This window comes from Typopeltis vanoorti, chromosome 16 (assembly GCF_054136105.1).
Source record: "Typopeltis vanoorti isolate ZY-2024b chromosome 16, IOZ_Tvanoo_1.0, whole genome shotgun sequence".
NCBI classification, from domain to species: Eukaryota; Metazoa; Arthropoda; class Arachnida; order Uropygi; family Thelyphonidae; genus Typopeltis; species Typopeltis vanoorti.
Window position 1 is genome coordinate 27,074,728 of NC_143564.1, and position 16,782 is coordinate 27,091,509.

Consider the following 16,782-nt stretch of genomic DNA (forward strand, 5'->3'; position numbering starts at 1 on the left):
TTTATATTTAAAGACTGCGCCACTTTACATCTGAATTAGTTCAAGAATTGAAGGTAAACCAACTCTTAACAACCCTTCTCTTATATGTTGTTATTATATATACTGGCCGAGTATATTTAACTTATTTATTATTATTATTATTATTATTATTATTACGGGCAACTCCAGGGAGTCATTAGACTCATCGAGGGAGGCCCCAAATCATTTTCATCACAACTATTCGACATTCATACAGTATCTATCATACCTCGCCTTAAACTCATTCACTGTCACAGCATCCACCACAGACTCAGGGAGCGCATTCCACTCATTCACTACTCTAAAAGTAAAGAACCCAGCTCTAACACCTTTACTAACCACACTTTTGCCCAGTTTCCATGGATGTCCCCTAGTCCTCCCACAACCAGCCCTGTTCTCAAAAATATCTTCTGAATTAATTTTATAGAAACCCTTCAGTAATTTGAATGTCTCAATCATATCTCCCCTCCTCCGCCTATCAACCAATTTTTGCAACCCACAAATCCTCAACCTGTTCTCATACGGTTCATTCCACAGACCTGCTATCATCTTGGTCACTCGCCTCTGGATCCTCTCCACCTCCTCCCCATCAAGAAGAAACCTAGGTGACCAAATCTGAGCACAGTAGTCGAGATGAGGTCTTATCAAGGCTCGATACAGAGGAACAATAACCTGCTTGTCTCTGCTTGTCAACGTATTCTTCAGCAACCAAGTGATTTGATGAGCTGATTTGGCCACTTTTGCAATGTGTCCCCTAAATTTCAATTCCTTATCCACCAACACTCCTAAATCTCGTGCCTCATCAATTTCCTGGAGCACGGTTCCACCAATGCAGTAAACTGCCTCCCATCTTTTCACCCCAAAATGCATAACCTTACATTTTGCCACATTAAATTGACATCCATTCTCCCTAGCCCAGACCTCCAATCTATCCAAATCATCCTGCAAAATTTTGACGTCATCTGCATTCACTATTGCCCTACCCAACTTCGCATCATCCGCAAACAAATGAACTGTTCCTCTCAGATCCTTTCCTATATCATTTATGAACAAATTAAACAGCAGTGGTCCAAGAACAGATCCTTGTGGTACACCACTAGTCACAGGCCGTCTAGTGGACTCTACTCCTGAGTAAACCACTCTCTGATATCTCTCCGTCAACCACCCTCCTATCCATCTCACCAACCCTATGTCCATTCCCATATGCTGCAATTTACTGATTAGAATTCCATGTGGTATTCTATTTCCATGTGGTAATTCCCTGTCAAAGGCCTTAGCAAGGTCCAGCAGAATCACTGTAAACCCATTACCCTTATCCAGTTCAGCCGTCACTGTGTTATAATACGTGAGCAAGTTACTGAGGCATGACCTACCCTTCACAAAACCATGCTGTCCCCGATACAGTATCCCATTTTCTTCTATCCAATCTTGTATTTTCCTCTTGACTATTTTCTCTAAGACCTTGATAATGATTCCTGTTATGCTGATTGGCCGGTAATTTTCAACAGCAGCCTTGGAATCACCTTTGTGCAGTGGAACTATTTTCCCCTCTTTCCACCCCCTTGGGACTGACCCAGTCCTGAGGCTCAAATTAAACATAATGGTCAAGGGCACTGACAATTCTTTGGCCGCTTCACGTACGACACGAGCTGGTATACCATCCAATCCCACAGATGTATTGACATTGAGGTTCTGTAATAGACTAGTTACCTCTACCTCATTCATCACAATTCCAGTATAAGCTGTTGGTTCCTCCATTTCTGCAAAGCCACCACCTGGATGATATACTCTTGCAAAGTGCTCGCTCAGTAATTCCACAACATCGACTGATTCAGTTACCTCCCTACCCTCAGCATTTTTTAAGATCATTCTACCATGAGCATTTTTCCTTTTACTTGCAACATATTGAAAAAACTGTTTGGGATTCTCTTTAGCCTGCATGGCCAATTTCCTTTCGTAATCTGCTTTTGCTTTTCTTACCACCCTTGTTACCATCCTGGCCTGAGCTTTATACTGTTCATCCACCTGATGGTCACCCTTCTCCTTAAATTCCCTCCACAATTGTTTCTTTTTTTGCAGCTCAAGCTTAATAGTGTTATTCATCCATTTAACCCCTACCTGATTTATTATTCGGACTCTTGGTATACAGTCAACCATTGCCTCCTGCAAACAGTTCTTAACCACCTCCCATGCACCATCAACATCCAGCCCTTGCAGTTTTACATGCCATGGCATTGAGCCAAGCACACACCTAAGCTTGTCATACTTACCAGCCCGGTAATTCCACATATACCCTGTCTTAATTGTAAATTCGACTCCTTTAGCCACCTCCCAAGTCATGACCTTATGGTCACTCTCACCAATTGGTGGCAACATGGTCATGTTCGTTACAGCTACATTCTCAGTTGCAATTACTAGGTCCAGCACTCTCTGTCCCCTGGTATTTTCCAATACATGTTGCCGTAGATAGTTGTCCCTTAATAACTGCATAAAATCCAATTCCTTCCTCCCATGTGCCCTCTCCTCTTTCCAGTCAATGTTACCATAATTGAAATCACCCATAATAATTACCCTCCTTCCATTCATTTCTTCTATTTGCTTATGCATACTATTCCCACCATCCACTCCATCACCCGGTCTATAGCAGCACCCAATTGTATATTTTGTTCTGCTAGATTGTATCTCACACCAAACAGCCTCAAATGTGCTTTTTTCCCCATCCTGCAGTTCAAATTCTATACTCCTTGGCTGAAGCTCATCAGCTATCATCAATAACACTCCTCCCCCCTTTTTATTCACCCTGTCACTCCTGAACACGCTATACCCATCGCATTCAATCCCACTAGCTTTATCATCCTCTGTCAGCCATGTTTCACTAATACCGACAACCTGTGGCCTGGAAGTGCCAACCATGGCCAAAAACTCTTCCTTCTTGTTCCTAATACTCCTGGCATTAGTGTACATGAATCGCAGAAGCCCATTTGTCCCATCCCTACTTTGATTCCTTATACTAATTATCCCATTCTGATTTGTTGTCCGTCGTACTCGCCCGGGCGTAATATACTCATTCATACACTTAACTGCCCCCCCTAAAGTCTGCATATCTACTCCCCCCCCTTCTTAATAAATCTAGTTTCCCTGAGTCTGTACATCCACTTCCACATCATTCATCAACACTCTTTCAAGTCTCCGTACACCAACTCCATTCAAATGTAACCCATCCATCTTATATAAGTCCTTTCGCCCATCGAACTCATTCCACACATCCACAAATTCCACACCACTCTCCATGCATAACCCACGCATAAAGTCATTGGCAATTATGGCCCTCCTTCTAAACACTTCGCTGTCATACCGCGGTAAGATACTCACCATCCTAACTCTCTCACTCTTCTCTTTTGCTACCTCAAACAACTCCCTCACATCCTCTATCATTTCCATTTTGTCCTCTTTCAAATCATTCGTTCCTGCCACTATTATCATCTCTTTCACCCTCTGTTTTTGCAGTCGAATAGATTCGCTGACGTCCTTTATGTTCGCACCCGGCTGGTATGACTTCGTTAAACTCTCAATTATTACGCCTCTTAATAGCGAATCCCCATACAGCACTCGCTCCTTCATTTTATTGACGTTTACGTACATTCTAATTTTTGCCGTCACAGACTTCCGCCGGTTATTTGTCGGTACGTTCAACACACATTTTTGCATACGCTCCAGTTGTCGTTTGGCTCTGTGTATCGCGCCATGTAAACGGGCAATTATCTCTTCTGCTTTGGTTCGAATATTTTATGAATGGTGCAGTAAAAGAGATTCAGGCAAAATACAACTTTAGATGAACAAAAACAAACATTTAATTTAGAATCACAAACTTTACACTTAAATTCAAATCAGTAATTAAAATATCACAAACATTTTAGCTTCTCTGATAAGTACAATCATTCAAATTCAGACAATGGTAAATCAGTTATCTCTAATACAGTCTTCTTACATTTCCTTAAGTTCCAAATACAACAAAAATTGCAGTAATACCTCTTCACAAACAAACACTTTTAAATTTACACTTTAGCTAACTTCCTCAATAGTTATTGTTAGTATAAGGAAATTCTAGGATGAAACTCTCAAACTTCTCTGTATAGGAATATTAAAGGTTGGAATAATCTTACCAATAATCTTCTATCTTCATCAACTTATACACAAACACTTTTTATAACCGTAAACACTTTTAACAATAATCGGTGCTCATTAAAATAATTCTTCCGTGAAGTAACTGGATTAATTAACGGTCACAATACACACAATCAAACGTTCTTGCACAGATCAAATCGCTTGCACTACATTTGACATCACTTAACTAATTCAGTGTTCTACTAACAACTCTTGTACTAAGGTAACACACAATAATTCCTTAACTTGAAGTTTAATATTCACAGTTGCCTACTCCTTCGACATCAATTTAATTCTTTAGGTACCATAATTCTAACACCGCTATCATTAAACTCAACTTTGTTGCTTCTAATTATTCTCTAGTTACTTCGTGCTATGCTTCAAGTTTCCGTGTGTCCTTGAAAGGTCGGCCCTGAAATTAAATCTCAACTCAAGTATTGCTAGTCTATTTAGTAGTCACTCAGCTGTTTTCTGTAGCTATAATTGTTATTCTACAACTTATTAGCTAACCGCCTCTCAACTAGTAGACTTTATTTAGCTGCTTGAGTGACTTGCCGACTCGCTATTATCGCACTGTGATTCCCAAATGCTCCGATTCCAATCTCTCTCTTATAAATCTCTAATAAATAATTTCCACGTTCTTCCCTTATTATATCCATTCTTCCCGCCTAAATTCTTCTCGTGATTTCTTTCTAAAACTCTTTTCAATAAACCTCACGTGGTGTTCCAAAATGTGCTCGCTCACTTACATACATTTCCATGACAACAAAACAAAATATAATAAAATTGAGCTATTACATAACGTTAAACTTTACAAACAGGAATAAATAGAGAATATTTACATTTCAAATAATGCACAGTTAAATTATCAAATACAAGTTCTTATAATATTAACATAGTAATAATTAAAATAGCTTAATAATATTTAATACAGTCTTTTCATTATTAATACATATATCTTGATTAAATAATTAAATATTAGACAAAATTAAGGTAGTTATATGAATATTAAATTATAAAATAAGTTATTTACATTAAATAATTACAAGTTTAGCTTATGTGATGGAAGATCATGTTGGATTCTGAAGCTAATAATAATTACTCCAATCTCTATATATTCAGAATCCAACAAAGACTTACTCTTCCTTTGAAAAATTTTTCTTTAAAGAAAAATTTTTCACACGAGACTCACAAGTGGAGAAAACTGGCTTCTTATCTCCCTTCCAAGATCTTAAACAGCACTTTGTTTGAACATGATTAAATTTTTTATTACAGTCTATGTATTTACCTTTCTGCACTTCTCCATTTAAGTTCTTGTTGTTTTTATCATAGGGAGAATTTTGATTGCTACACTTATGTGATATTGTCCTTTCAGGGCAGAAGTTCTGTTTTCTGTCACTAATATTTATCTTCAGTTGTTTATCATCTTGGTAATTTGTTTCTTTAGTCCTTCTTCTGTGATCACTCATTCTTTTGTATCTCCACTGACTTCCCAAATTTCTAATTTTATTACTTAAGTTACCTTGACAAAATTTACTTTAATTATATGTTGATTATTAGTGCCAATATCTGAATTAGGCATGGATATTTGTTGTTGTGATGGCTCACTAGTATCTTGCAGTGTTTCAGTCTGATATAGCACATCAGAATTCACATCACAATCCTTTTTAGTTAATTGACTTACAGATGACTTTTCTTTAGTAGATGGTCTCAATTCATATGGCAATTTAAACTGCTTTGTCTGGTGTCTAGTCCTATCATAATCATGATTTCCATTTCTTCTGGTACATCTCTTCTTGTTCATCAGGGATACTTCCCTCTTAGAAAAATCACAGGAGAATTGATACCTTGCTAAAAAATTTGTTCCTAAAATGTGGGGGCTTAAGTTGGATGTAGTGGGGACAACAAGTAAATCTTGCCACACACATAGTCCAAATTCTGGTAGGTATATCCTTGCATGAAGTTTCTCATATGCCATGAAGCTTGAGTTTGAGAGAGTATTAATTCTTACAGGTTCTCTCATCTTGGCAGTGCTTTTCCATAATTTGTTCTTCAAGGTTAAGAAATAATCCATTCTAATGGTAGAGGCATTGCATCCTGTATCTAATAAGATGTCACATTTAGAGCCCAGGATATCTCCTCTAATTCTCATCATTCTTTCATTAGGTGCTTGGTGTTTCTGAATTCTATTATTTCTTCTGTGGGGTATGTATCCAAATTTTGAGTCCCATCTGCTATTAGAGTAGTTTCCCTTGTTATGGAAACAATTCCTGGCATAATGTCCAACTTTGTTGCAATTATAACATTTTGGAGGATTTCTTTGTTCTGTCTCTGTCTTAGATTGAGGGATAATAGACATCTGTTGTTTAACATTATCTAGCCCTTGAATTACCTTATCTAGACTAGTTAAAATGGGTTGACTTTGTTTTTCCACTTCATGTTTAATTATCTCATTAATTTTATCAGTTGTGGGGTTTCGGTTTTCTTGAGACTTCAAAGTAATAGCTGATAATTGTCTCACAACCTCATTAAGACTATCCATTATTGGCTGATTTAACCTATTTACTTCCTGGTGAATTAGGGTTTTCACTTCTGTCATCAGCCTTTTGTCAAATTGTTCTTTACTTTCAGTTATGCAATTAATACTACTTGGACTTTCTCCAATATTCTTTCCCTTTCCTTTTTCATCCTTATTTTTCTTTTCAACTTCAGATTGGTTCAAGGAACAACCAGTCTTATTTACAACATTTACAAGACCTACACTGGATGAGGGATAAAGGTCTCCTAACATTTGTTCTTTTTCCTTGACACTTTTGAGACACTCTTCTAAGGTGGAAATTTTCTTCTTATAGGCTGTTTCTCTTAATTCTTGCCTAACACCTTGTCTAAATTGTTGGAATACAGCCCAATCTAAGTGTGGTTTATCCTCATTAGTCACATTTAAACTGTTGGCTAGTGTCAATAAACGATTGTGAAAATCAGTAAACAGACTCTTTATCTTTTTGTAAGACCCTCTGTAACTTCCATAAATTTGGGCCAATACTTCTTAATTTTGAGAACTGTGAAATCAAGTTATCCTTAAATTTTTGATAATCTAATGTTTCCTTTAGCACTGGAGATGAATACAAAAAAGTTTTTGCCTTGCCAATTAATTTGCTTCTTAATAATATAAGTAACTAGAAATCAGTCCAGTTAGCTATTTCCCTAAGTCTTTCAACATAAGTAAAAAAAGACAGTACATCATCTGATTCTTCACCTGAAAACTGGGGAAAAACTTGTTGTGGGTTTACTGTACGAAAAAATTCACTATCTTCCATTTTAGAACTTGATGAAACTGCCATATTAATCTATTAACAATAACTTTTAAAAAAATTAGAATCCTAAAATAATTTCTCTGTTTGCCTGATTCTAGTTTACAACCAATTCACTTAATTTATCTTTAAAGTTCTTGGGATCACCTTTTTTTTTTTTGATACTCTTATAAAATTTAATACTTAATATTACAATCTTTTTTAGTGAATTCAAATCCTGTCGGCTGCGCCAGTTAAGACTCCAACATTATCAAATCTTATATTTCTATATCCTAAGGCACTTTTTTTTACTGTATCAATCAACCTACATCTTGGACTTCCTCTGGGTCTTTCCTTGCCAACATAGCAGAGAACAATTGTTTTACCAATCTTTCCTTTCCCATTCTGTGACCATATCACCCTGAGATTAGCTCTACTACCACATTCTTGAATGCTAACAATGGCAAGTTCTTTCCTAATATCCTCATTTTTAATATGATATTGTCAATGATGCTATCTGTTCACTCCCTTAATCTTTCTCAGAACTCTCATATCCAAGGTCTCCAGCCTTTGGTCAAGTGTTTATCTCAGATCTCAGATCCATAAGTTTGAACACCATCTTGTATATAGCTAATTTAGTGTTTTGACTAATTTCTTTCTTATTCCATATAAATTTATTCAGTTGACTTCCTACCATATCAGCTTTACTAATTCTGTTGTCTATTTCCATATTTAATTTGTCATCTTCACTAAAAATTATAACTATACAACTGAAATGTTTTACTTGTTCTATAAGTTTACCATTCAAGATACAGTTGATATTTTCAATGTTTATGCCTATTTTCATTGTCCTTGTCTTTTTATTGCTAATTTTCATACCAAATTTATTACAGCAGTTATTCAATTTAGTCACTGAATCTTGAAGTCTTGTACTGGATTCTGGATTTGTTCAGAAGTATAACATCATCTGCATAAAATAGAGATAAGATTAACATGCCAATTTTGATATCAGATTTAATATCACGTTCCTTAATAATGTGATCCATATAGATAATGAATAACAGTGGAGATAACAGATGGCATGCAACCCTGTCACATGCCTGATATATAACATCAAACTATCTTCCTGTACCTCCTCCAATTTTAAATGCCCACTTACAGCTTAAGTAGATACTAAGTATTGCTCAATATAATGTCCCATTTATATTTATATTATACTGATATATAACATCAAACTATCTTCCTGTACCTCCTTCAATTTTAAATGCTCACTTACAGCTTAAATAGATACTATGTATTGCTCAATATAATATCCCATTTATATTGCAGCAACCCATTGATTGCAGCAGTATGTCGTAGTATCCTATCCTGTGCTCTCTCTTTTTTTTTTTTTTTAATTTTTCACAGCTTTTAGCTCCAGTTATCATTATGCTGTTTATATATGAGATTCTTGGTCTATCTCTTGGCTTCTTTCCTTCTACTGTCCCCTCTATTATTTCTGTAATCAGTCATCCATGCCTCAGATGGTGTCCAATTAGGCGTTTTCTTCTCTTATTGATGTGGATCAGGTAACCACTTTTCTTGAACCATGTTTAAGACTCTTCATTAGTCTTTCTTCAAATCCAACTAATTCTCATCCTCCTCCTCCTCCAGCACGAAAGTTCAATGCCTCCAACTTTTTGGTGTCGTGTTTTGTTAAAGTCCAAGCCTTGCAACCATGTAATGCTGAGCTCAATACATCTCAGCTCAGTCTCTTTTTTAGTTGAATGTCTAGTCCTTTATTAGTAAAAATGTTTCTTCTATTGTATAATGCTTTTTTGGCCAAGATTATTTTTGCTTTTATATCTGATTGGCTTTTTCCATCTTCTGTGATGTGATGAGACTCCCAAGGTATTTAAAGTTACCTGTTGTATTGGGTTGTTATTTATTTCCAAGTTTATTTTTGTGGGTTTCCCTTTATTTGTGATTAATAGTTTAGTTTTTTTGTAATTAATTTTTAGGTTGTACTGTGTGAAAATTTCTTCCACCTCTGTCAGGGTGGATTTTTTTGTCTTCACTGTCAGCGATAACTGCTTTTATCAATCAGCAAATTGTAGCCAGTTAAATTCCAATTCCATTTATCTTAATTCCTTTTCTATTAGTTCTGTTAATTTGTTTATTGCTTCTTCAATGAAGAAGCAGTGGATTAGAGCAGTGGAGAAAGAAAACACTTTGTCTTACTTCAAGCATCCTTGCTGTTTTTGTTTAGCTGTTAACTGTTTCTATTTGGACTTCATGGTGCTTGTAGAGATTAAATATGAGCCTTCTATCTCTCAAATCTACCTTTATTGTTTTTAAGATTAGGAACATTTGGTTCCAGTCAAGACTATCGAAAGCTCTCTCTCTCTCCAGGTCCATGAAAACTATCAACATATTTTGATTCTTCTGAAATCTTCTTTTTATAATTCTTCTAAGAGCAAAGACTGCATTGCATCTCTTGTCCCTTATTGTTTCCTGAGGTCAAACTGGCCATTTCTGATATAACATAATATTAATGTGAATAAGCAATGGGCCTGGAAGGTATGTCAACTTGTGTGTTATGAGAATGTGCAAATGAACCAGCCGTGCTTCTGACCAAGTTGCTTAAGTCTAAGTTCTGGCAAGGTTCCAAGTGAGTGAAAAGAGGATAAGATAGTTTCATTACATAAAGGTGGCTCCAAGACAGTAGCATCAAATTACAGACCAATTAGTATCTCTGGAGTGGTGGTTAAAATATTGGAAAAGTTGGTTAAAAGTAAAATTCATAAAGAGACAGCAGAATCAGCAAAGCTAATATGGGAGGAAGTCAATGGAATAAATCTATATGGAATAAGAGCGAGATTAGTCAAACACTAAACTACTGTACACAAGAGTGTTTAAACCAATTTTTACTTACAGATCTGAGAGCTGGGTTAGAAATAAAACTCTTGATCAAAGACTGGAGACCACAGATATAAGGGTTCTAAGAAAGATAAGGAGACTGAACAGATGACATCAATGGCAGTATCGTATTAAAAATAGGATTATTAAGAAAAAACTTGCAATTGTTAGCATTCAGGAATGTGTCAGCAGAGCTAATCTCAGGTGGTATGGTCACTTAAAAGAATGGGAGGAAAAAGACTCAAAGGAAGACCAAGATGTAGGTGATTGATACAGTAAAAAGTGCCTTAAAAGACAGAAATATAAGATCTAATAATATTGGAATGTTGACAGATAACAGGCTAATCTGGAGGAAAATTATTGACAGGAAGTTAGTAATGATGTAACTTTTCATGTAGTAATATCAATAAGATCCAGGAATTTTAAGGATGATATATATATATATATATATATACACCATCATCATCATCAAATTCCTGCCATGTACCCTCAAGGGTGTACAGGATATGATAGTACTACATGAAAAAAATTACATCATTATTAACTTCCCATCTACAATTTTCCTCCAAATCAGTCTGTTACTTGTCAAGACTCCAACATTATCAGATCTTATATTTCTATCGTCTAACGCACTTTGTACCGTATCAATCCACCTATATCTTGGTCTTCCTCTTGGTCATTTGCTGCCAACCTGGCAGAGAACACTTGTTTTGCTAATCTTTCCTCACCCATTCTGTTTAAGTGACCATACCACCTGAGATTAGCTCTGTTAACGCATTACTGGAGGCTGATAATGTCAAGTTCTTTCCTAATATCCTCATTTTTAATATGATATTGCCATTGATGCCATCTGTTCACGCCTATAATCTTTCTCAGGACTCTCATATCTGTGATCTCTAGTCTTTGGTCAAGTGTTTTACTTCTGACCCAGCTCTCAGATCCATAATTTAAAACTGGTTTGAACACTGTCTTGTATACAGCTAATTTAGTGTTCCGACTAATTTCTCTCTTATTCCATATGAATTTATTCAATTGACTTCCCACCATACCAGCTTTGCTGATTCTGTTGTCTATTTCTATATTTAATTTACCATCTTCAGTAAATATCGTGCCTAAGTAGCCAAAATGTTTTACTTGTTCCACAGGTTCTCCATTTACAACACAGTTGACATTTTCAATGATTCTGCCTATTTTCATTGTCTTTGTCTTGTTATTGCTGACCTTCATACCACATCTATTACAACAGTTATTCAATTTAGTCAGAGAATTTTGCAGACTTTTAGCAGATTTATTTAGAAGTATAACATCATCTGCATAAAGAAAAGAGCTGAAAACATCTCCAATTTTGATATCATGTTTAATACAATTTTCCTTCATTAAGTGATCTATATAGATAATGAATAACAGAGGGGATAATGTACATCCTTGTCTCACACCAGATTTAAACCATCTTCCTGTACGTCCTTCAATTCTAACTGCTGACTTGCAACTCAAATAAAGACTAAGTACTGTTTGATATAATGTCCCATTGACACCATATAACCGTAGCGTATTGAATAGCTTCTCTCTTGGCACCTTGTCATATGCTTTTTCCAAATCGACAAAACTTAAATACAGATCTTTGTTATATTCCCATGATTTCTCCACTATTTGTCGTAAAGTGAAGATCTGATCCTGACAGCCTCTATTTGGCCTGAATCCAGCTTGTTCTTCACCAAGCTTTTCTTCCACAATTCTTCTCAACCGTTTCTCAAGTATACTTGCATAGATCTTGCCAGGAACACTCAGTAGGGAACTACCTCTGTAATTCGCACATGCAGTTTTATTTCCCTTTTTATATATGGGTACTATGAGAGCTCTACTCCAATCATCGGGAATTTGTCCCTCTGTCCAGGCTTTCTGAACTATGCAGTGCAACCACTGTAAGACTCTTATACCACCATACTTCGGCATTTCTGGTTGAATATCATCTACTCCTGCTACCTTTCCACATTTCAAGCCTTTGATGGCTTTTTCTACTTCAAATATGGATATGTATTCCTGACTGCATGCCTGGTCAGTGTTTTTTACCACTGTGCTGTCATCACTGCTTGTTTCATTTAGCAGTTTTTCAAAGTAATTACTCCAAACTTCGAGGATATCTTTCTCTCCCGTTTTCATGTCACCTTTATCATCTCTAACTCCTTTTACAGCACTCTTTCCCCCATTCCTAAGCTTCTTCAACAACCTCCAGAATATTTTGCCACCTTCTTGATATTTATTTTCTATATTCTTGTCAAATACTCCCATGACTTTTGTTTAGCTAGTTTTACAGTGTTTAGCATTCTTACATTTGTCTCTGTATTCTGTAAGAGTAAAAGCTGACTTATTTACCAGGAACTTTTGATATGCTTTCTTCTTTTCCTTCACTGCCTCTTTAACTTCCTGTGTCCACCAGGGAGTTCTGATTTTTTTATCCTTGCAGACAACCTCACCACATGCCTCTATGGCAGAATCAATCAATGTTTTCTTCAGAGTTTGCCACTGAATCTCCAAGATTTGATTCCTGTTCTCAAACTCTTTCATTTTTTCTTCAATAATCTTTGTGTATTTTAGTCTACAGTTCACATCTGAGAGCTGCTCAACTTTTATTCGCTTTAAAACTTTCTTACATGTTATTCTTTTCAATATTGAATTCAATTTTATCATGCTCAAGACTAAATAGTGATCACTTCCAATTTCAAATCCTCTGTACACTCTGGTGTCCTGCACCAGGGAGAAAACATCACTATCAACAATAACATAGTCAATGAGACTTTTCTTATTCCTTGCCTCTTCTCTCCATGTGAATTTGTGCACATTTTTATGTTGGAACATGGTGTTAGTAATAACCAGTACATGTCCTGAGCAGAAATCCAACAGATATTTGCCATTATTATTAGCTTTGCTCTTTTCTCCAAAATTTCCCAAAATATTTTTGTATGTCTCACAGTCATTTCCTACTCTGCTATTTAGATCCCCAACAAGGACCAACTTTTTCTTTTTCATTGTGTCAGTTGCTTTTTCTAAAGCATCAAAAAATTCCTCCACTTCTACCTTAGTAGAACCTTCTGTGGGACCATAGGCACAAATAAGTCTCATTGTCCAGTTTCCCATTCTCATATTTGCCCACATTACTCTAGTTGAGACTGACTGCCATTCAAGAAGATTAGCCTCATATTTTGTGTAGAATACTATGGCTACTCCTTCTTTTCCTTGATTGTCATTGTCTGAATATAACATTTTGTATTTATTGCTCAGAAAGATCTCACCAGTTTTGGTCTTTTTTGTTTCAGTCACCCCTATTATGTCGATCTGGTACTTATCTAATTCCTCAGCTAGCTCCATTTCTTTGCCATTCAGGATTCTTATGTTGATAGTACCGATCTTTAACTCTGGTAATGTTGAGTTGGGGGTTTGTTTTCAGATTTGTTCCAGTAGCTGACTTTTCGCTGTTCACCCTATTTCTCTGGCGAAAACAAAGGGCACCTTGTTTAACTGGGCGACGCTCCCAGCCGGCATGAAATTTTGTCATGTTGTACCATCATTTTTTTTATTTTGGTTTAACCAATAAAAATACAATTTGGTCGGCTAAATCCTAAATTGCCAGCCCATCCTCATTCGTTCAGTATCCAAGTAGATACCGAACAGGGTGCACCACGAGAAGGTGAGAATTGGACATTAAGTCAGAAGCTCTGGTCAGTTCTCCGCATTCCTTTAAAGGCTATGTGGAGGTCTCCTCTCAGTTATACAGCTTTGACCCTTAAGCACCCCTTATATATTTATACATTTATATGATTATATATATTATTATGTACTATTAGTTATTAAACTTAGTTATCATCAGAACACATGCAATTTACTGACAAAAAGTACTGTTGTTTACGGTAATGAGCGTTACATGGGATTAATTATTGCTGTGTGTAGTGGGAGATTTTAGTAATAGTGAAGACGGTAAGCTGTGTGTATAGCAGAGCAGAGTGACTTCCTGCAATGAGTCCTTGACGGTGCCACCTAATAATAATATAATTTGACAATGTGAAAAGCATTTGTTGGCACCAGAAGTGGTACTTCTCTGCAGTACATGCAGCATTCCAAGTTAAAAATCCTTCAACTTTGTGATCAAAAAAATCAATTTCTCAATTCAATCAGATAAATGTATAAATATATAAGTGTACATGTAAGATACATCAGTATACATACTTATGTATTGCAAATGCATAAATGTATAATGCATTACTGTATATTTTGTATGTATGTATGTGACAGAGGGAGTGTGATGAAAATTATGTTAGCTGCTACAGTAATCAGTAACTGAAAATCATAAGCCACACTTTAAAACAAAAGTTCTTGCATATTACAGCATGATACTGATTCCAGATGAACAAGAACCGAGAAAGACAATACTTAACAGATAGCTTATATCTAAGGATAATGGAAAACAAGCTGAAATAAGCTGTGAGTTTGAAAATGCCTACTGATAAACATTACATGAAAAAACTACTGGATAATCAGATTTCATAATGCTTATAAATATAGTAAATGGATACAATCACATTTATTACTAACTCACTTACCTTCTGAGCAAAGTAAACTGCTCGAGTTCCCTTTTTCGATATGTAACAATAGTAAGCCATTGCAATCCAGGGCTCTGGAGATGCATCATTAATAGACACCAACTGAGATGATAAACTGCATTTAAAGAAATGACCAGTTTAATATTTATTTTTTAAATTATTGAAATGATATTATTCATCCTGATATTTATTCTCATGTATTTAGAGTTAAATTATATGTTTAAAATTAGAATAGTTAACTGTTAATTATAGAAAAGCAAAGCATCTACAAAAAATGAAAAATTCTGTATAAGAAATCCAAATAAAGAAGTTTTCTGCATTATCTGGGCAGCCAAGCAGACACTGTTTCAGCTTCATTATGAATGAGATATATTCATTATGAATGAGCCATAGTATTCAACACAAAATACGAGGCTAATCTTCTTGAATGGCAGTCAGTCTCAAGTAGAGTAATGTGGGCAAATATGAGAATGGGGAACTGGACAATGAGACTTATTTGTGCCTATGGTCCCACAGAAGGTTCTACTAAGGTAGAAGTGGAGGAATTTTTTGACGCTTTAGAAAAAGCAACTGACACAATGAAAAGGGAAAAGTTGGTCCTTGTTGGGGATCTAAATAGCAGAGTAGGAAATGATTGTGAGACATACAAAAATATTTTGGGAAAATTTGGAGAAAAGAGCAAAGCTAATAATAATGGCAAATATCTGTTGGATTTCTGCTCAGGACATGAACTGGTTATTACTAACACCATGTTCCAACATAAAAATGTGCATACTATGGCTCATTCATTATGAATGAGCCATAGTATTCAACACAAAATACGAGGCTAATCTTCTTGAATGGCAGTCAGTCTCAAGTAGAGTAATGTGGGCAAATATGAGAATGGGGAACTGGACAATGAGACTTATTTGTGCCTATGGTCCCACAGAAGGTTCTACTAAGGTAGATGTGGAGGAATTTTTTGACGCTTTAGAAAAAGCAACTGACACAATGAAAAGGGAAAAGTTGGTCCTTGTTGGGGATCTAAATAGCAGAGTAGGAAATGATTGTGAGACATACAAAAATATTTTGGGAAAATTTGGAGAAAAGAGCAAAGCTAATAATAATGGCAAATATCTGTTGGATTTCTGCTCAGGACATGAACTGGTTATTACTAACACCATGTTCCAACATAAAAATGTGCACAAATTCACATGGAGAGAAGAGGCTAGGAATAAGAAAAGTCTCATTGACTATGTTATTGTTGATAGTGATGTTTTCTCCCTGGTGCAGGACACCAGAGTGTACAGAGGATTTGAAATTGGAAGCGATCACTATTTAGTCTTGAGCAGGATAAAATTGAATTTCATATTGAAAAGAATAACATGTAAGAAAGTTTTAAAGCGAATAAAAGTTGAGCAGCTCTCAGATGTGAACTGCAGACTAAAATACAGAAAGATTATTGAAAAGAAAATGAAAGAGTTTGAGAACAGGAATCAAACCTTGGAGATTCAGTGGCAAACTCTGAAGAAAACATTGATTGATTCTGCCAGAGAGGCATGTGGTGAGGTTGTGTGCAAGGATAAAAAAATCAGAACTCCCTGGTGGACACAGGAAGTTAAAGAGGCAGTGAAGGAAAAGAAGAAAGCATATCAAAAGTTCCTGGCAAATAAGTCAGCTTTTACTCTTACAGAATACAGAGACAAATGTAAGAAAGCTAAACAGTGTGTAAAACTAGCTAAACAAAAGTCATGGGAGGACTTTGGCAAGAATATAGAAAATAAATATCAAGAAGGTGGCAAAATATTCTGGAGGTTGTTGAAGAAGCTTAGGAATGG

At 35.9% G+C, this 16,782-nt stretch overlaps 1 protein-coding gene across 2 annotated transcripts in view; it reads right to left on the bottom strand.

The window, feature by feature from the left end:
• Positions 1-16,782, bottom strand: part of APC7 (anaphase-promoting complex subunit 7) — a 238,375-nt gene that overhangs the window by 107,878 nt on the left and 113,715 nt on the right. For both annotated transcript variants that reach the window (XM_090406349.1, XM_090406348.1), the window contains one exon: positions 14,966-15,080. In XM_090406349.1, the coding sequence (XP_090262475.1) occupies positions 14,966-15,080 (115 nt within the window). The remainder of the gene's footprint in view (positions 1-14,965; positions 15,081-16,782) is intronic.